This window comes from Uloborus diversus, chromosome 8 (assembly GCF_026930045.1).
Source record: "Uloborus diversus isolate 005 chromosome 8, Udiv.v.3.1, whole genome shotgun sequence".
Taxonomy (NCBI): Eukaryota; Metazoa; Arthropoda; class Arachnida; order Araneae; family Uloboridae; genus Uloborus; species Uloborus diversus.
This window is the reverse complement of record NC_072738.1, coordinates 15304225-15326801: the sequence shown is the minus strand read 5'-3', so window position 1 is coordinate 15326801 and position 22577 is coordinate 15304225. Positions and strand designations below refer to the sequence as shown.

The 22577-nt window shown below is 31.8% G+C and overlaps 1 protein-coding gene across 1 annotated transcript in view; it reads right to left on the bottom strand.

Moving 5' to 3' along the window:
- Window positions 1-22577, bottom strand: part of LOC129227940 (uncharacterized) — a 94997-nt gene that overhangs the window by 11033 nt on the left and 61387 nt on the right. Inside the window, exons 27-35 of the mRNA XM_054862563.1 lie at window positions 22130-22267; window positions 17676-17717; window positions 17370-17552; window positions 16646-16777; window positions 15110-15292; window positions 8796-8936; window positions 6964-7146; window positions 1769-1909; window positions 569-751 (exon numbers count right to left, since the gene is read on the bottom strand). Coding sequence (XP_054718538.1) covers window positions 569-751; window positions 1769-1909; window positions 6964-7146; window positions 8796-8936; window positions 15110-15292; window positions 16646-16777; window positions 17370-17552; window positions 17676-17717; window positions 22130-22267 — 1326 coding nt within the window. The remainder of the gene's footprint in view (window positions 1-568; window positions 752-1768; window positions 1910-6963; window positions 7147-8795; window positions 8937-15109; window positions 15293-16645; window positions 16778-17369; window positions 17553-17675; window positions 17718-22129; window positions 22268-22577) is intronic.

Sequence of the window (22577 nt, the reverse complement as noted above, 5' to 3'; positions counted from 1 at the left end):
CCTCTTAAAACTATCTACTCCCTTGCTCATTACCTCTTCCAGTAAGCTGTTCCAAGGTTCCACTACCCTGCTAAAATAATAATTTTTCCTAATATCCATGTTAGTCTGATATTTAAATAGCTTAAAACAATGATCCCGTGTCCTGTTTTCATTGCTAAACTTTAGCCCCGTAACATCTTTCATTTTAATAAATTTAAACTGAACCATGTTCCCTCTTTTAGCATTTTTTACATTTTTAGCATTCTAAGCCTGGAATCGTAGTCTAAATGAGAAAGTTCATTTATTAGCCTTGTAGCCCACCTTTGAACCCTTTCCAATACATAAATAATATTATATACATATGTATATATAATTAAATAATATATACATAATATATCTTTCTTAAGATAAGGAGACCAAAACTGAACAGCATACTCCAAATGAGGTCTTACCGAACTTTTATATAAGGGCAGAAGAACTTCTTTAGATTTGTTTGAAATCGATCTATTGATAAACCCAAGCATCTTATCCATACATTTTTCACGTGGCTCAAAGTTACCCTGGGTGACAGGAAAATAAAAAATTTTACCTTTATATACTGAAGGAAACTTTTTCCTGAAGTAGACTAAGGAAGGCAACTGGGCAATGCCAAACTTTTTGGCATATCGAGGATCTTTTATTTTCAGAAACATTATATCTAAGTCATCAGCTTCATCATCAATGCGCTCCAATTCACCCAAAGCTTCATCACACTTTTCACAGTTGTTTTCATCTAATACATGCATAAAAGAAGTATTTAGAAAGAAAGAATTTTAATTGTTAACTGACCAATTATATAATTCAAAAATAAATAAGAAAAGAACATTGTTTTCAGCTTTCTGTATTTATTATTCTTACTATGTATTTATTTAACTTACTGCTTAATTATGTATTTAAATGTGTATACAGTCGGACCTCGATATAAGGTCACTCCACGGGACTTCACAAAACTGACCTTATAAGCGGGGTGACCTTATAACCGATTCATATATATATATTTATTGATAAATAAGGATGTATTTACAAGGATGTATACATTAATTCTTTTCAAAATTTAACACGTCCAAAAACATCAGTTAATTAAATTATAATAGTTGAATTGATTTGAACCAATTGAATTTTTTGGAATAAATAAGAAATTTTGAAATGCTTTTTTTAAAACTTCCATTTAGAATAGAACTGCATTCAAATATGCCCAACAAAGATCTGATGTGCAACTTACCTTGCTTAAAATTACATTAATACAGGACTGACGCGTTTTTTCTTTAGTTTAAGCACAATGGTTTCTAAGTATCTACTGAAAATTTTCTTCGGCTCCTAATGACGGGTAAAAAATTGCGATATGTACATACTGAGTGCTCACGTTACTGCTTCATACTTTAGTATCACTGTCGTAACACTCACTTTCTACTGTTAATTTACTACGTTAATAGGAAAAATGACTTTTCACTTTTTAAGGATCGTATATCGCGTAAAATTCTTGGAAGTGAATCGATTAGGCAATGAAATCATTTAAAAAAGTAAGACAAAAGTGACCTTATAAGCGATTAATATATTATGACCTGACCATATATCCGATAATACATAACATAGAATTCCTATTCAGCAAGCCAGGACTTTAGAAAAGTGACCTTATATGCGGGGTGACTTTCTAAGCGGGTGACCATATATCGAGGTCTGACTCTACATGCTGAAAGATAATGTAAACAAAAATACACATATTTTATAAAAATATGGGAAATTAACTTACAAAAGAAAACAGCAACAAATTCATTTTCCTCAAGCAATTTCTCCAGCATTTTTCTATTTACTTCTTCAATTTCATTTTCAATTTCAAAAACATCGTTGCTGGTTAGCCACTTCAGTAAAGTTTCCTCATCATAAAGGTCACCTATAGAAATTAGGTACATTTAGGCAAGAATTTACTTCTAATGTTATCATATACAATTGACATTAAATTGCTTCAAATGATGCATGCATATAAATTAAGAGTATGCATTGAAAATTTTTGAATACAAAAAGAGAATATCACAAAACTGACAAAAGCATATGCAACTGTGAAAATAGAAAAGGGGGAGAAAGGGTTAGTGACATTTATAAATAACATAAGTAAATCAAAACCAGATTTCAGAAGAGCAAAATATAACATGAGGTCCTTCGAATTGAGGCAGTGAGAAGCAAAAGGATATAGGTGGATATTTTGAAGTTTTGAGCAAAACTCGTTTAAAGATTAAGGTCCTAAGTAAGCTTTCATTGAAAAGTTTTCTTAATCATGCTGTATAACAGAACCTACCAGGGCTACTAGTACTATCTCTTGCTCCAAAACAAAAGAGAGTTTGACCTATCATTTGTGCCAGTTATTTCCAAATTTTTAATTTTGCCACTTACACCCCTTTGCTTCTCACTGTCTCAATTTATCTTTTCGAAATTTGAACAGTAATTATATATTTTGATCAAAAAGCAGAACGTAATGAAAAATTTTTACAAGTCATCCTGTTAATATGCTGAAAATGAAATGTAATAAAATAGTTCTTTGCAATGGGTTCAGCATTGCTATAAAGCCCCTTTTAGGGATTACAACAATTTATTTCTGTGAAAAAAATGCTTAAGAGCTTAACTTATCTGAAGAGCAAGCATATAAAAATTTTAATCACGAGAATGATTTACAACTATATTTTATCAAGCTGAAGATAAACATAGGTAACAACTTTGTAAACCAAAGCAAGCATTCTTGCTAATTTTTTCCTATACATTTATTTTCAAATTTTATGTATGTTTAATGAAAACTTCGTGACAGTATGTACATTAAAATGAAACATGTTTTAAATTACTTATTTGTAACTAAGATCTGACAGTTGAACAGTTACCTTTAACTAATATAAATGCATTTTACTACAACATTTTTTTTTGTGTGGGGGTTGGGGGAGGGAGCATGTGTAGTTGATGATGCATAAAGGGGTACATGAGTTGAAAAGGGTTGAGAGCCTCTGTTTTAAAATACCTATAATTTTGTAATCGAAATTTTAAATTATATCATACATACTAACAATAAGTACACGGAATCCGAGGGGAGTCCAAAAAAGAATGTATCTTCTATCATTAAAAACTTCATTAATGAACTTATAACAGTAGAAGTTACTACACATATCATAGTTTGAACTTTCCTCCACACAAAACTACCATTCTGCATAGCCACAATGAATTTGCTTACATTTGTACCATCTTTGAACCCAGGTACCAAAAGCATTTTATAAAAATTCAGGGTTTTGCTTTTTGAACTATAATTTAAAAGCTCTTTTAATATCATTCAACTCATTGAATCTGTGGTGACATAGGTTCTCTTTATAATCTGTAACCTTTAAAATATCACCTCCAGTAACTAGTATTGAAGAAGTTCTGTTGATCCACTTCAACAGTGCTTGGATTTAGGGGGGAGCAAGCCAGGGTTCTTCCTTTGAGAGGCAACATCTGGAGAGCAGCAAAGTTCCCTATTTCTACTTTTTCTTTGCTATCCGATCTAAAAACTTTGAGGAGGATGCATAAGGGTGGCAGTTTCACCTTTGCCACGGCTCAAAAAATTCATAGATTCCGCACTGCACTTTAAAAGAGTCCAGAAGCTCTTGCCACTCGCCTCCTCCAATTATCAACAGTCAATTGCTTGGGACAGGGGTGATTGTTACTCCATGAAAAAACACCTGAACTTTTTTTTCCCAAGAAAAAGTGTTTTGATGGGCATATATAGTACACATTATGTGTCTGTACACATTATATTATGTATATAAATAATTTATATACATAAGTATTTGTTGGGGCTAAAACTCAAAGTTTTAATTGGACTTATTTCATCCATGTATATGGAAGGAATTAAATTCTTTTAATTTTTTCTCATTTCTTAAAATTTTTCAAAAAATGTTTTATTTTCTTAATTTGTATCTGAATCTTTAACCAATAGTTACATTCATTTACTAATACACTAAAGCCTAATACACCAGCATTTTTTAATGATTCCCGGTTTCTTTTATGAGTATTTGTAGAAGAATGTTGCAATAATGCCTTCACACCATCATTAGCATATGTAAAGGGCTTGTTGCAAGAAACACAAAAACAAAATCCAGCCCTATCAATTTTTTTACACTATGTTTCCATCTTTTCATTGTAGGAATCCACTCTGTTTAACCATTCCCAATTCAACTTGTTCTTCTTTCCTGCATCGATGGAGCCATGGGTGGATCCATTAAGGGAGTCATGGCTCCCTCCGAGAAAATTTCAAGAATAGTTAAAATCAGGGTGGCGACAGGAACTGTGAAAAAAAGTTCCCTGACTTTTCCCTGATTTCCCTGATTAGGTTCAGCAAATTTCCCTGATTTACGTTACCAATGATAATGGTTTTCTTTCTTTGCTTTACTTGAAATCCATTGTATGTTTTTATAAAATGCAGTATTTTAAACGTTTTAAGTTACGTAAAGTTGTTGAACTAAAGATATATTTTAAAAAGATGCTACTTTTTTTAATAAAATGGTTATAAAAAAAACACAAGACAATTTTTGGGGGAAGGGGGGGAATGACCTACAAAACAGTATATTAAATTTTTATACAATGGAAAGATTATAGAAAATTTAAAAAAAAAAAAAAAAACTTTACTTCCAGAAACCACTTAGCATAAGAATTTAAGAAACTATCAAAATTCCTTTAAAAAACATGTGTATTTATGATAGTTCAAAATAATTTCAATTACTTTTTAGTTCTAAGTTTTCAAACAGTATAATAATTGTTGCAAGAATAACAAGTAATAGTGAAAGAATAGAAGTAATGTAGTTATTCTTATATGATTAATTGACATATTTATGCAAAACAGATGAAACCATTTGACAACCATTCATAGAGAGCTTTTGTCTAATCAAGAACATGTTTTAATGAATGAATACAGCATTTTAACAATTAAAAAATAAAGATATTTTCTTAAGTACACAAGTTAACTCTTTCAAATGATTTCAGTATGTAACGAGAAAAAATCTTGGATTGCTTCTGTAACAAACAACTTTGGAATGCAAGGGGAAAAAAAGGGGAAAAAAAGCAATTAATTAATTTCAAAATATATAAAAGAATACAACTTGGTTATAAAATTAAAGAATCACTAAAGTCTGAAGAAAAGAAAACCTTTATAATCTGCGGTGATAACAAATAATATAACGGCAAAAAACAAAGTTTTTTAATTGAAAGTTCAATTTTAGCAATTAAATTAAAAACGCGAAGAAGTAATAACTTTTAAGCTTTTATAGTATTAATCCAAAACCAAAGATTTTTTCTTGAAATCGTGATTATAGTACGCTAATTACTTTGAGACAATGGAATAAAGGCAAAGGAGCTAAGGCATAATTGAAGGCTTCCTCTTTGCCTGTATGGTTGTTTATTTTACGCAGCATTGAAAGCGTAAAAGGAAATTTTAAGCTAGGTAAAATAAACAACCTAACAGACACAAAAGCAATCTTAGGAAGTTCATCCTGTGGTTAATAAGTAAGATTCAATACTTTGACGTTGAGAAAAAAAAGATGCACAAATATGCGGCAGTGTATAATCGCACCTCATTAATTTTACTTTTTTTTTTTTTTGAACAGATAATTGGCGGAAAATGCGCAGGGAATTAAGAATACTTAATTTTGTAAACCAAAAAAAAAATTTTTTCTTCAAAAAATCAATTTTCCCTGATTTTTTGTTATTTTTTCAAAATTCCCTGATATTTCCCTGACTTTTCCCTGATTAATAAAGTTCCCTGACTTTTCCCTGATCTCCCTGATCTGTCGCCACCCTGTAAAATCCCCCTTTTTTTTTGAGCAAAAATGCAAAAAAAAATCTCTTATAATGCTTACAAAATATAACAATAAGGAAAACAATGAGAGGGGGGCCATGGTCACCCTGAGAAAGGTTCAAAAATAGTTAAAAACCTTTTTTAGAGCCAAATATTAAAAAAATCCTTATTATTCCTCGAAGTCTAACATGAATATAGAAACAATGCTGGGCAGTCATAAACCCACACTGAGGAAGTTTCAAGTAATTTTTTAAAACCCTCTTTCCTAGCTTAAATTAAGAAAAAATCAAATCAATTTTTTTTCGTTACAAGTGGACCTCTAAACCTCTTCAAACCTTAACCTTACCAAAGATAGTCTAAAAAGTGTTTTAAAGCCTATAAATTAGAAAAAACTTTCCTGGGATGGGCCTTTTAATCTCTCCTCCCCTTAACATCAAAAAAACACCTTCCACTTTTTTCTACATAGTAAGAGAATGATTTAAATATGCTACAAAAAAAAAAAAAAATGATGCAGATCGTAGTAGGTACTTCGGAGATATAACTTATTTAATCTTCTAATTGAAAAAACATAAAAACTGACTTTAGATAAAGAGTGACAACACGCAACTGTTCATAGAATATTTTCTGTTGGTCACACTGAAAGAGAAAATAATTAGCTTGAAATTGATACTAAATTCAGCTTAATTGGTTGAAAAATCAAGAAATTAGAGAGATTTTCTGAATTCATGCCAAAACTGTAACTCTGAAAAATGATCAAAAATTGCATGTTTGAAAAAATTCTCCAAAGCGTAATTTTCATTCAAAAAATCTAAAAACATTAATTTGGGCTTTTCTCATAGATATCTGTTCGTAAAAAAATAATGGATGAAATCTGAGACATAACGGCACATGCATTAGGCGATTTGACCCAACCTTTTTTTGTAAGCAAATCAATGACAACTCTTTCTTTTAGTTTCAGATCCATGGTTCTAATCAATCAATGTGAGAAAGATTACACGTACAAATAGAGTAAGGATTTTTGATCTAGTAGTATGGATAAAAGAAATTAAATTTAGAGCAAGCAGACATTACTTTTTGATGCCCCTCCCCACAGTGTATAAAATGAATCATATTTTCAAAAGCAAAATGTTAAGACTAACCTTCATAAAACATTGCAACTTGCTTTCTGAAAAAAGCAATGGCTGGAACAGTTTCCACGTTATATTGTCGTCGTGCTTCAGGGTCAAATATTTTCACCAAATCAATACCAAAAATATCACATTCATCATCAATGTTTTCTAACTCCATAAGCACTCGTTCACATTCATAGCAATCCACTTCAGCTATTAAAGAAAAACATCTCCATCAGGAAACATTTTTAAAAGATATTTACATAAATACAAAATTATTATAGGTTTGAAACTAGAAAAGAAATGCTTAAAGAAGTAAAAATAAAGCCTAACAAACAAAAGCCCTAACTAATAAAATCAGTAAGTACCATGCACAATTATATTTCTTCCAAAGGGTAAAATGTATTTATTACATTCAACATCATCAAAATTCTTCAAAGTAAGCGTGTTTTTTAATTTTTTCAAAAGTCTGACAACAAAAGCATTTTCAGTAAGTTCTCGCCCCATGTTACCACCCTATAGCCAGGGCGAAGGCAGAAATACATGAAATACACCACCAGCTTAGTCGTTCTCGGCTGGAATGATTCAGCTGGTAGTGAATTTCATGAACAAAAGCATTGTTTGACAAGAGTCAATGAGTTACATAAGTTATCCTAAATTGTGATTTAAATGAATGTCATTGCTTGAACAAGTAATAAATAAAAATAAATAAATACATTTATTCGTATTACAACCATACAGGGTGTCCGAAAAGTCCTTGACACAGTTTAAAAATTCATGGGACAGCAACAAATTGATTTATGAATATAGGGTTTGCACCATTATATTTCACAGGTTCAAGAACTTTTTATGATACTGTAAAAAAAAAGAAAAGAAAAAAGAAATGAAAAAAGAAAATGTGTAGTCATAGTTAATCGCTGTATCGTCAAAGTAAAGAAAACAAACGTCACGGGAGGTGTTAGATCATTTCAATAAACAGAAAGCAGCACTTTTCATTACTAGAGTTCCTATGTGTGCATCGTATTTTGCTTGAATCACATCTAATCTGTACTCAAGTTCATCCCACGCCCAAAAACCATACACACATAGAACTCTGGTAATGGAAGGTAGTGCTTTCTGTTTAATAAAGTAACACTTCAAATGGCTTTTATTTTTCTTACTGTGATGATACAGCCTAAAATTACACTTTTTTTTTTATTTTAAATTCTTGGAATCAGTAAAGTATTATGGTGCATATACATTACATATTCATATGGCAATTTCTTGCTTTTCTACCAATTTTTAAAATGTGTCAAGAACTTTTTCGGACACCCTATATATATCATCACCTCAAGAGCAACAGAAGGATATCTTAGTGTTATTCCTGGGATTACATGCCTTACTGTTGCTCTGAGGTGACGATATTTAAAAATATTTGGTAAAGCCTGCCATTAAGTATACTTAATGATTGATATAACATAGACAATTTAATATAATTATAGGCATTTAATTAGGGAGTGTCACATTGTCAGGATGGTGGTAAACAGTGAAATAGTTTCAATACTTTAATTCTATTAATTAAATTATTTTTTAATTTTTATTTATCAGTTTTTTGATAGTTCAATTGTTTTGCAACTTCTATTTTTTAAAAGTTAAACTCCCAGCACTTTCCAGGGTTATAAAGAAGTTTTCCAATATCCTTGGATTTTCTGTATATTTGAACGGATTTTTGAATTTCCTGTGTTTTTTTTATGGAGGTTATTATTCATTCTCGATTTTTGTTTTGCTTCAAAACCCATTAGAGTACAAAAAAGAGTCGATGACCCTTTTTTTTTCTTCCTTGTGAGCACCCAAAATAAAGTAGAAATCTCAAACACACTTACAGAAGTAGACAGCTAAAAATGGAGATTCTTCAACCAATTTATTCAGCATTCTAATATTAATGGTTTCAATTTCATCGGGCAGTTCTCGGTTATCATCATCAATCAGCCATTCTAATACAGACTCTTCATTTTTCAAATCTCCTGCAAAAAATAAAGGTAAACAATGTTACATGTATGTCATCACTTAAATCTACAAGCTACAGGGTGATTCAAAACTAGATGCACAAACTTCTAGAAGGGTGGGGTTAACCTTGATACACAGAACCTTCACATTTTCAGACTCCAGGGCCTCGTATCTACCACTATTTGTGGTTTAACCAGTTGAATGGGGCCCTGAAGATCTGATTTTTTTGATCCAGACCAGAAGCCGAGCAATCCCTGGTCCATCACCCCCAGAGTTATTAATTCACTTAGAGAAATTTGTTGCAACATATTTAAAGTGGCCCAGTCACCATTAATGAACACGGGGATGACTCAGAACCACACAATGTATGGTTATTGGAAACAATTTGCAACTATAGGAGAAAGTGGAAAATGTGAATTCATTGAGTTCATAAATTGACTGTTTAACATCAGAGCTTTTAAAATAAGATGGCATGATTTATTTTGTGGATAATGCAGTTTGGCAAAGTTTTTTGGCAACTTGATAAGTGTATTTCAAAAACTCTGGGGTTCCATGCAGGATATGAGCAGTGGCGCCAACTCCATGGGGCTTGAGGAGGCCCGAGCCCCCTTCAAAAATATTTTTGAGGGGGCAGAGCCCCTGCAATAAATCAAGAAAATTATTAGTTATATTACTTTTGGGAATTGTGTTTAAAAGAAAAACCTTCACAAAATGATGATCATTCGCTTCCTGGCTTCCTCGGAATCGGCGTATACAAAAGAGGTATAAAAACAGCAAAGCCAGCTCACCGCACACTTTCAAAATCCCAAAGGAGTACTAGTAGGTACTTTACATTGAGGTTTGTGAAATGGCGCAATCTTGCACTATTGGGCGGTTTACATCAACTGGACTCAAGTAGTTCTTTGCAGTTGAACAAGAGTGCTTGCTTTTATTAAACAGAAGTGAAACAAATTTTGAAAAATCAACTGAGTTTTTCAAAAATGACCTACACACTGCGAGACTGCGTTTACACTCGAATATGTTAGCCAATATCACTAATGAAAAAACAACTGGTTTTAAAAATCATGCGTAAATTAAAGTACCTTTTGACGAAAATACTGTGCATGATTGTCTTTATTTTTTCCTTTTTTCAAAATCAAAAAATATGTGTTAGGCTTGTCGAGCTTTTTGGGGTTCTAATGCTGATTATATGACTTTAAAATGCTTAAAAAATACTTTAAAACTCATTTTTCATCTCAAATTTGGAAAATTCCCCGCTGCAAGATCTCTCGGTTTGTCCCTCCCCCATTTTTTATTTTAAGTCGGCGTCTATAGGAGTGCCCTTCCATGCAAGTCAAGTGTCCTACCTAAAATCAATGCCTAGCTACGGCACTGCACGGCTCCCCATAAAACAGAACAAAAGAAAGTCTCTTACTAAGACAAGCGACATAATCTAGTTGAACCAGAAAGTTTGTATACCAATTTTTAGATTGTTTTACTTCGAAAACACGTCACATACTGTTTGTTTAAATTATACACACCACAGAATATGGCATTTTCAAAATACAAAAATCTGATCTCCATTTGGTGGGGGGGGGGGGAACTCCATTGGATTACATAACCCCTAAACCCCCCATGATGTCTGCCCCCCCCCCCCCCCCCAATAAGTTTCGCAAGTTGGCGCCCCTGGATATGAGTTACACTGGGCGCACAGCCATAAATTAATCGACTGGGTTGCTTAGTGGTAAGGCATTGACTTCATACCACCTTTAGTCCCGGGTTTCAAACCAGCAGTCCAAGTGGCCACTCAGTGGATTTTTGTGGCACAGAAAATTGTCAGCTCTCACATCATATCATGAAGAGGCATGTAAAGGATCCCTTGAGTATTTGTTTGAATTAGTATGGAAAAATAAAATCCAAAATGAAGAAGTTAAAATTCCTAGTTTTGAAATTCCTAGGGCAGTTTTACATTGTGATAGTCCAGGAATCCAGTGGGAAACTGAACATTAAAATTCTTTGTACCATTGACTCAGCACCTTAATGGTGGCACATAAAAGTCTAGATGCCATATTGAGGTGTCACACTAGGTCTACTTAAAGCCCTGTACCCGTCTCTTAAGTGGCGACATACTTTGATCTATGCACTGCGTGCCGCTTTCGACTGCGATTGGAGGTGGGCAATCACGTGGGCTCAGTCCGCCATTTTGTGTCGCTGCCTGTGTGATTTCACTGTGCGGAATACCAGATATTTTCTCTTTGCTCTTCGTAATTTTCATCAAAAGCTATTTTAAATGTGACGATGCCTTGGTGTAGTGCATTTAGATGTTCAAACAGTTCAAAATCGGGTCAAAAGTTGTATCGATTACCTATGGGTAAATGAAATGAAGTGCCGCCTCATAGATTATGTAAATATTTTATCATAAAGAACTGACATCTATTTGGTATTTCAAATTAATTTTAATACATCTACCTACTCCATGTATGTATCATGTACTTTTCGCACATTGCTTAACGTAAAAAATAGTTTGTGTGTAACATCATTTCAAATTTCAAACACTTTTCCACTAATAGTGAAATACTGTTGCAAATACAGATATCTTCTGTTTTTCAATTCAATTCTGTGCAATTTCAGATACTTTTTGAAATTATTGTTGAAATCGTAATATTTTTTACTTTTCATGAAAATGTCTGATAGTGTGTTGATTTTTATGGTATGATAAGGATATTCACTAAAATCATATATAGTACCTTCAAATATTGTGAAGCTTAACTATGTAACGGCACCTAATAAATTGCTAGCAGCAGTAAAATATTTGCCCTGTTTTTAAAACTGATAGTTCTGAATTTAAGAGAACAAAGCCGTCAGAATTTAAATATGCTAATTATTTTTATTTATTTCTAGTGTAAATTTTCTATTGTTTAGTTAGTTTCAAAATGTCTCAATAACTGTAGCAAAATTGTTTTAAGAAAACATAGTTTTGCTTTTAATTGTGTCATAGGCATGAGTTTCAGTGTGTTGCCAAGTTAATTATTCATCTATTTTGTGCTAAAATCTGAAGATATTATAAATGTGAAATTATTTATTAAAAAATTAAGCTTCTTTGAGATTGCAGTAACATATAACTCAAGCCAATTTATACAATTATATGAAGATTTTTTTTTTTTTTTTTATTTATTTATTCATTTATTTTTTATTTATTTTTTTCCGGAAAAATGCTGTTTTCGTTTAATTATTACTTCGACACGAAAATGTTTCAATAAAAAAAATATATATGACTTATTCTAGAGTCTGTTGATTTATTAAAATTCATTATTGCAATTTATAACAGTTCGTCAAAGATGTAATCTGCACTCTTTTATTTGAATTCCTATTGGTATCAAATGATTCAATTAATATTATTTTTTTAATATTGATTTAAAACTGGTTAAAACACTTTATTATAATTTTGCTGATTTTTTAAGAACTTAGTAGTATCCTTAAAAATCTGGTTTAAATGAAAGGCATTTTTTAATGTAAAATCGTCATGAAAAACAAGCAAGTGTTGGTAAAATTTAAAAAAAAAAAAAAAGAGTCCTGCTGAAAATAAATCTTATTAATTAAGGCAAAAAGAAATTTTGCAATTTTTTAGATGTGAAATAATTTTCCAGAAGAAAACTACACACATTAGTAATATAAATGATACATGAATAAGTTCAAACTCTTGCCCAAGTTACAAACAATTCATAACGTAGTTAATTTAGCTCACTACTTTTCTACTACATCAAATTTCTAACAATAAATCGCATATTCAAAACACTTCAGGTAATTTGTAACTCAGAAGGTCTTTATATACAAATACAAATGTGACGACCAGCAACAGGCTCTGGGCCCAGCTAGGCTGGTCCTAGTCCAATTAATTAGTCCCCAATGAAGATCAATGGCCCTCTTAAAGCTATCCACTCCCTTGCTCATTACCGCCTCTTCCGGTAAGCTATTCCAAGTGCCCACGACCCTGCTAAAGTAGTAGTTTTTCCTGATTTCCAAGTTAGCCTGAGATTTAAATAGCTTAAAACAATGACCCCTTGTCCTGCTTTCCCCGCAAAAATTTAATCCATTTACATCTTTCATTTTGATAAATTTAAATAACTGAATCATGTCCCCTCTGACTCTCCTTTGCTCTAGGCTATACATGTTAAGCCTATTAAGTCTGGTATCATAATCTAAATCTGAGAGTCCCCTTACTAATTTAGTTACCCTTCTTTGAACCCTTTCCAATACAAAAATATCTTTCTTCAGATAAGGCGACCAGAATTGCACAGCATACTCCAAATGAGGTCTTACTAAACTCCTATATAAAGGCAGAAGAACTTTCTTAGATTTGTTTGAAATAGATCTATTGATGAACCCAAGCATTTTGTTGGCTTTGTTACTAGCAATACTGCACTGTTGACTAAACTTGAAGTCCTGATTTATAAAGACACCCAATCCATAAATTTTCTGCCTGATTTATGACTGAACCCTGTAAATGATATCTCATACGCTTATTTCCATGACCTAAGTGTAGCACTTGGACATTTCCCTACATTAACTGCCATACCCCATTTATCTGCCCACTTAGTAATATGATCTAAATTCTTGCAGCTGTTTTACTTGTTCTTCAGACAATCCCCATAACTTTTACATCGTCAGCAAAACAATTCATGCTTCCAGAAATATTTTCATTGATGTCATTCATAAATATAATAAACAAAAGATAAAACTGATCCCTGAGGAACCCCACTTAAAACATCACTCCAATTAGAATGATTTCCTCTCACAAACTCTTTGCTTCCTACCAGTAAGCCAATTTCTTACCCAAAGTAAAGTTTTTCCTCCTATTCCAATGTCAGCTAACTTGCTGAGAAGAGCAACATGCTGGTACCTTGTCAAAGAAAATCAATATAAACAACATCCACACATTTTTTTGTTATCTAAAGCTGAGGTAACCTTGTCGTAGAAATGCAATAAATTAGTAGTACAGGATTTACCTTTCCTGAAACCATACTGCAAACTAGTCAACAGACTATTAGTCTCTAAGAACATCATGATCTTAATTTTGATCAAAGTTTTCGAAAATCTTACAAATTCAAACTTACAGGTCTATAATTCCCAGCAATACCTTTAGACCCCTTCTTGAAGAGTGGCGTTATGTTAGCCAGCTTCCAGTCCTCTGGCACCGTCCCCGAGTTATAAGAAGCATTGGCACATTCTACTAAAATTTTTGGATAAATAATTATGGTGGAAAAAAAAAAGAAATTACTCCTAAAAATATCGAAAATTCCTTCAAAACACATTTTTACTAATATGCGGTTTAATAATAAAAAATACATTTTACTAAGATAAAATTCAACATTTTTGTACGTATATTGTCAGTTACATAAGTTACCCTTAAAAACCTGCAAACATTCGTTGATAAAAAGATACTTTTCAATGAGCGAAACTCGGTATTTTTCTACTATTGAGATAGGGAGAAAGTTGCGGAACGACACAAAATGGCGGACGATGGAGCATGTCGCCACTTAAGAGACGGATCGAGGGCTTTAGGTCTACTAACGGTTAATGTTTTTGAAGTAGCTCCATTGGAAAGAATAAAACAACATAGCCATAAATATCAAAGTAATTTCATTTTCAGAAAATTATTGATTTATTTTAAGTTGAGTCTTTAAAAGGCAATGCGAGATCATAGTTTTATACTTTTCTATGATTTCTGAGCAATATTTAATAATTCTGTACAGTTAGAACAATAATTACTTATCTTATTCTTAACAATTAAATATTTTTTGTAACAGTTCTTAAACACCAAGTAAAGTTTTATTTTTTGTTATTATTATTATATTTTTTTAAATAGTTCAAAAAAATTTTCACAAGAATTTAAGTCTTTCAAGTCTAATTTTTTATTTTGCAAAAAAAAAAACATATTTCTAAAAATCTAGAATGCAAAGGTTTTTCCTTTTCTTTTCCCTTGCAAAATAAAGGGGGGCGGGAGAAAAAAAGACAAGAAAAGGTAAAGAAAACAAAAACATCCGCTGGTCTAGGAGTGTTTTTCAAAAGCTCTTAGCGGTCCGCAGGTCTAACAAAGCTGAGAAACGATGATGTAGGTGCACCCCACATCTAAAAATTTAATCCTCTAATTTTGAAATTCCTTATACATGAACATCAAAATGAAAATAAGCAAAAAGGACTGTTACCATACCATCATAGATCAAAGGATTTCCGTTTCTAAAATACACAAGAGCCGGGAATGTTTTAATGCCATAGCGTTTGGACACTTGGATGTCATAAATTCGCACAACACTTATTCCATACAGATCGGTGTCATCGTCAATATTTTCCAATTCAAGCAAAGCAACTTCACAAGCACGGCAATGAGGTTTATCTGCAAATCAAAGTCTCTAAATAAAAAAGGCACTTTTTTTTTCATTATTTTCATTAGCCTAACACTTGCTACTACTTTGAACTGTTTAATGACACAACGAATGAATGTTACAAGCAAAGACAGAACAAACACTATTAAGATTTCAAAAGATATGCAAAACTCAATAACCCAGAACAAATAAATTGTTGTAAAACGAACAAATAACGAATGAATAGCTTTGTGATTAAAAATTAAATGAATGAATTAAATTACCAACATTTTAGTGCACAAAAATTGCAAATTATAACAGATACATGTTTCAGGGTTATGAGGAACCCCTTTTTTCAATGCAAAAAATTGTGATCTTTTGGATGAAAAGTCATTTGATGAAAGCTAATTCCTCGCATGAATTTTCATCCAAAAGCTCACACTTCTTTGCATTGAAAAAGAGGTTCTTCGCAACCCCAAAACAAGTGTCTGCAGTAGTTTGCAATTTTTTGCATTAAAACGTTGGTAATTTATTCATTGAAATAAATTATTCGTTTGGCAATGCTTAAGCATCCACATAAAAAATGTTTCTTTTTTATGAAGGGGGAGGGGCAGTAATGGATGAATTTACTACTTTACATGACAGGAAAACATTCCAACCATGAACTAACATACTATTTGTTTTATAAATTTGTTTAGTTCCTTAGTTATTTCATAGCATAAAATCTTATGTAAAATATTACAAAACGCAAACATAAATACAAGTGACGACCAGTAACAGGTCCTGGACCTTAGCTAAGCTGGTCTTAGGGATGGTATATAACAGCAGAATGTGGTCATTCTTTTGTTATATAATAGCCCATAATTAAAAGAATGAGATTGCAGATGTGTGTTTATTGGCTACCCTTTTCAATGCAAAAAAATGTGTTTACAGCTTTTGTTGGAACCTTAAGTATATTTTTTTTGCACTGACTCAACAACACAGGTCTGCAATTTTTGCTAATTTGTCCATTTACCAGTATTGTTTAGTTTAATTGACTTTTTTTTACCTGAATATACAAGATTTTTTTTTTAAACTGATCACATGTTTTTCTAATAATAGAACTTATTTTCAGACACCTTGCGTGATACTTTAGCTAAGCTAACCTAGCCAAAACAGTTTTAAATTTTTGAAACATCAAGTAAACCTCTATAGTTGGGGTAAACCTAACCTGGCAGCATAATAATGGAGCTATTAGGATCGGCATAGCCTTCACAATGCTGCCAGGTTAGGTTTGCCCCATCTATAGTGAAAAAATTTGTACTTTAACAAACATCAACGTCCTGGCATAAGATGTTCAAAATTATAGAAAAAAGTGCATTAGGAATATAACTAGCTTTCCTTACAGAAAAACACTGCCAGGTATTGGATTTCTTCTATTAATTTTTCCAACATTGCTTTATTAACAGTTTCGATTGTGTCTTCTGACTTTTGATGAAGCAACCAATCTAAGACCTCATCTTCATCAGCAAGATCTCCTGTTGAGAGCCAAAGACAATATATTAAAAAAGAGCAACAACTACAAGTCACCAAAATTTTTATTTTTACAATTCAACTTTTGCATAAACATATCAAAGAAAACTTCTGTAATGCAAAAATTGAACAACGATTGTTCAATTTTCGAACTTGGTTGGTCAAAGTGGTTGTCAATCACTTTGCATATGAGTTGTATGAATTAAGAACTAAATGCAGTGGAAAACATTTAAACCAAAGTTTAAAAGACCAAAATGATTTTTTATGTTAAAAAAATTTTGTGTTAAAAGATTTGTTTTAAATTGCACAGTCCAGACCATTATATCACTTCACGTTAACCGATTTTTCACATTAACAGTTTTCGTGTTAAATGTATTTCACTGTACATAAATAAATAAATAAATAAATAAACAAATACATTAAGATAAATTCAAGTTTTTGCAATCAAAAACTGCATTTAAAAGAGTACTTCAAAAAGATTAACCAGTTTCAGGATACAGATTTTTTGTTACTAATTTATGCAAAAACATACACTGAATAACAAAAAAGCTATAAACAATAAATAAGTTTTTTAAAAAAGCATGGAAACAAAATTACCTTCAAAAATACTAGGAGCCTGATTTTCATAGTAAACTAAGGCTGGTGTAATTTTTATTCCATAATGTTTTGCAACACTTAAGTCTGTTGTTTTGACAAACTGAATTCCATTTCGATCTGTATCATCATCAATATTTTCCAACTCATCCATAATAATCTGGCAATCTTCACATTCCATGGTGTCTATAAAATAATTTTACATTTATTTGTATTCATTTATATTATTACTGATTAACTTCACACAGTGAAACTGATTGCTTTAGATAACATATATCAATAATCTTAAAAAACGTAAAACTTTCTTACCAATATTCTCATTGTCACAATTAGAGCATAGATTTTTATCATCTGTAAAACAAGAACATTCCTTTTTAATATGATATTTTCTAAATAATTTACGCATTATAACTCACATTATATTTTAAAAAAAAATAGTTATGAATTCAGCTTAGAGATTTTATAATCTCATTTTTTAAAAATGAGCTGATGCATCACATGACTTTCTTTTACACCAATTTAAAATTATTTCCCCACTATGGGCAATTTTAATGTGATCCAATAGTTAACTCCCTAAATATCACCAACAATGGCCAAATTGAAACCAGATTGAAAATTAAAAAAAGATATTGTCAAATTTGTCGTCAAGTTTGGTGGCCAAAAGCTTGCCGATATATTGCCAAGTGTTTGCATAAATTATAACACCACTTGAGTTTGCACTGAAATTAACATTGATTTCCCCCCAAAAAAGGGGTAAAAGACCCCCTTTGAGGCATCCGAATGCAACTAAAAAGGGAGGTGCACAACTAGACTACGCACATACGCACATCCGCACATACATACATACGTACATACGGACATCACGAGAAAAGTCATTGGAATAAACTCTCAAAATGGATATTTCGGGTGTCTATACATTCTTAGGCACTTATCCACATGTGGTTGGGTTGAAAAAAAAAAACTCAGCATTGATTCGGGGGTGAGCAAAATGGAAATTAAGGCCGAATTTTGAGTGAAAATTTTTTTGCAAATACAATACTTCCTTTTTTTGTAAAAGGAAGTAACAATGAAAAATAGTAATATCACATAATTGAATGGAAATTCTGAAGATTCAACCAAAAATTATTTGCATGAACTTAAATACTTATAGGGAAACAATAAGAGAACTGGATTTTTGTAAATTGTATTTTACTACACTTTATACACTGATTTTTTCAAAATTTAAATATAAAATTATTTAATGCAGTGAACAATTCAGACCCTTATTAATTTTATTGATCATTGCACTATTTTTTTAAAAATCAGAACAAAAAAATGTTTAATTCAAAAAACTTTCCAAATAAAATAATATCAATAAAAATATTATAAGCATATGCATAAATTTTACTATGCTAAGAGAAATTCTATGTGATCAATATAAAATCAATGAATTCTTTTCACCAATAAGAATTCTGAAACACAATTCAAAGTTAGGGGGCGAAAATAGTAATAAAATCACTCAAATCATTAACCTTTTACCTGCCGATGTTCCCAAATGGGAACATTTTTTTTGTGAATTTTTTTAGTAACCTAATTACTTGTTTAGACTTGTCATATTTTCTGAAATGACACATAACAGTATGAATTTATTTTAGGTGTTCTTAATTTTTAAAGTATGTTTAACCTTTATCTTGAAATTAAAGTCAAATTTACTGAGTTTCTGAACTTAGAATTTGTCTAAGTTTTTCTATCTCTGCTTTTAAAGAAAAAAATGTAAAAAATATTTTATTTGCGTTATTTAGTAGCCAGAGGACATATATTTTATTTCAACTTAACAAAATATTTCCAATCATTATTTCTTGTGAGTTATTTCCATAAGAACCGACACGTTTATTTGAGGGGGATTTTCGTCAATCGCGGAATTTGAGTGTGATTCCTCTTTATTTCAAATATTTTGTTGTGGAAGATCTGTTTTGTGTTGAATACACGTGTTCGGTTCTTTCATTCACGAACATACATTTTTTATCAATCAGCTTGCCCTTCCCACCACTATTCTATTGTAAATATGACCTTCACACCCGCCTTCATGCATTCTCTTTATTATAAGTGAATCGCGTTTTCGGGGTTGGAATTCTTGTTTTCTACCCTATTTACTTTCTAAGAATTGTATGCGTTTCACACTTTTGAAATGTATCTCGTGACTGACGGGTAGGTAAAGATAAGGGCCTTTTATGAACTTTGACCAGTCTCATTTCATCATTCCATTTCATTACTCGGCTCACGTGCGTTCTGTTTCTTTTATCAAGTCTCATATGTACCAACAATTTTGTTTTCAGACTCAGAATAATGTAGTTTTAATCTATTTAGTGTTTTTGAACTATAAACAGCCATCTAGAGATGCCTCGCAAGTTTTTAACGTTAGAAGCTGCGTTAGATTATTTCCACAGCTTATCCGACAGCGAACTTGATGACGAACACGAGCATGATCCTTGTATTTTGCTACCTGATAAAGACGCAAGTCTGAGTGATGAAGAACACATAAACGATGAAGCCTTAAATGAAGTTTATCCTAAAGATGTCTGCGGCCAGGTTGACTTGACGCTTAGCGATGAAGATACAGGTTCAAATAGTTCAGATGATCAGCTTCACAATTCAGAATATCAAAAGGGAAGCACAACCTCATTCTCGGCTCCAAAAGCAAAGAAGCGGAAACAAGAACCCTGTCCCAGACGGAAAAAATATGCTAAGTTTGAAGAAAATCTTCTGGGAAAAAAACTCGAAAGATTGACTGAAAAAATTCCCCGAGCTTCAGGCAATGGATATTCTGCAGTTATTTTTAAAAATACTTCCTCTGGATTATATGCAACATCTAGCTAATATCATATTAACTCTCAGTGAAGGTGTCAAGCAGACCTGAACCTAAATCACATCTTCCTGTTCTGAATAGAAAAACAGATAACCATTATCTTGTCCCCTTCACTTAATGACGTTGTACGGTTTGTCAGAAGAACGTGCGAAAACGGGCATTGAATGTGAAAAGAGACTCCGTTCATCTTGCTTCCCCCCAATACCATGGACAATAAGGAAGAAAAAGTGTCATTCAGAAGAGAAAAGTATAATAGTATGTAAAATAAACAAAAATATTCATATTTTTTTCATCCATTTCGAAGTAATAAAATTTCGAGATCAATCCTCCCGTTTACTTCATTCCAAACGCTGATGTTCCCAAATGGGAACATCCTGAAAACCCTATTTAGAAATTTTTTTTCGCCAAAACATGTTTAGGTTAGCTATACTAGAGGTAAATTGAGACATTTAAGCAAAAAATTAAAAGTAAAAATTAAAAATTTGAAATACGGCATTTAAAAGGTTAAGAAGAGAAATAATTTCCATAAAAGAACCGTATGCAAGCTTAGAGATAATCTTATATAATTAAAAACTGAGTGTATGTACCTATGTATGTACCTATGCATGTAAGAGTTACTCCTCCCGAATGCCAGTGAACTGACCATCGAACCAGGTATCGATAAATTCATAATTTTCCCGTCCTTATGTTTGGCTATTTAATATAATCCTCCAATAATAATTAGCGGAGGTATCAATTAAAACCTATTAATTATGATACTTGAATTTCGACATAAAATCCATAATTTTCAAAGGCTTTCCTTCATTCAAATTATTATTCAGTGCTTCAACTCAACTTTCCATAACAATGCTTTTATTAAAATTTGTAGCGTAAAGAAAATCATTGAGAAGAAAGATCTGTTGCCATTTTTTTCTCGAGCATGAAGAAATAAAATTCTGGTTTTTGTTTTGAGGCTTTTACTGTAATCCGGGGATTTAAAATGTTTCATTTCTGGGGGTTTTTTCTGCAATCTGCCGCAAAATTTTACTGACTTTCATTTTTATTACTTTTTTTTTTCAAGCCTGATTGTTGAACACGCGTCACTTGATATAACTTTTATTTTCAAGGTAGAAAGTGCAAAGCCGGGCGACGCAGTTAGTTAATATTTATTTCATTGTTCAAAAAGATTGTGAGGATGTTCCCTTCTACCCTATACCCCCATTGTGCCCTATTCACTTGATCTTAGTATGAAAAGTTGAAGAAAATGCTGCATCATTTTTATACATTGAATGAAAAAAAAAATTATTTTTAAATTACAATACTTCTTTTTGAAATTATCTTTTGTGAGATAATTTCTACTGTCTTTTTTTTTTTTAAATTATTATCTTGCAATGGCAACAAGCTCTTGGAATTGATCCTATAAGTGATCAAATTTTAAAAAGTATTTATTTCCCTAAACTTACTTAACATAAATGATAAACATATTATATTGACTAACATTATTACATTGGCATTACTTGTCTTAACATATGATAAATGAAAACCATTTCTTTTTTATTCTTGTTAATAAAATGAAAAGAGAAGCTTTAAAAACAAAATAAACAAAAGAAAAGAAAACTGAGTATATAAAATAAATAAAAAGATCTGTTGTAATTGTAAAAGATAGTTGGCAGTTCTATAGTTTTGGTAAGTTGACTTTAGATGGGCAGAAGATTAATTGATTCCATTTATCAACATTGGTGTTTTAAAAGTAAGCTTTGCTGATGATGATAATTGACATTGTACCAAACCAAAAATTGTACCAACCAACCTTTTAAAGTAAACATTAATGAACCCACCCAAGATTAAGTTTCTTTTTTACCAGAGCAACACCATAAGTGTAACCAAAAATAAAAGAGCTTAGATTTGATTTTGTAATGCATTTTCAAATGCTGCTTACAGAAAAAGACGGCAAGGTGATCTGCAGTTTCAATCATATTCCTTAATTCATCTCCTTCAATTTCTTCAATGATATCAGCACTTGGATCTTTCTGGGTAAGAAGCCAGTCAAGCATCCTGTCGCCATTTTTCATATCACCTGAAAAGTTATTTTACAATGATTCATACTATTTACAAGTTTTAGTGAAGTGTTACAATTTAAAAAACACTAACATGGGAAAAATTAATACTTTAGAAAAGAGATTGTTTGATAATCAAGATCAAGGACCGATCCAGAAAGTTTTCAAGGAGGAGGCGGTTGATATTTTAACTGACCTCTCTTACTACTTATCTGGTTTATACATGCTTGGCGGGGGGGGGGGGGAGGGGAGTATTTTTAGGTAAAACAACTAAAATATTGAGATTTAGCCAAGAAGGTCTCTGAAATTATTCCTTCTTTTTCTGTTGAA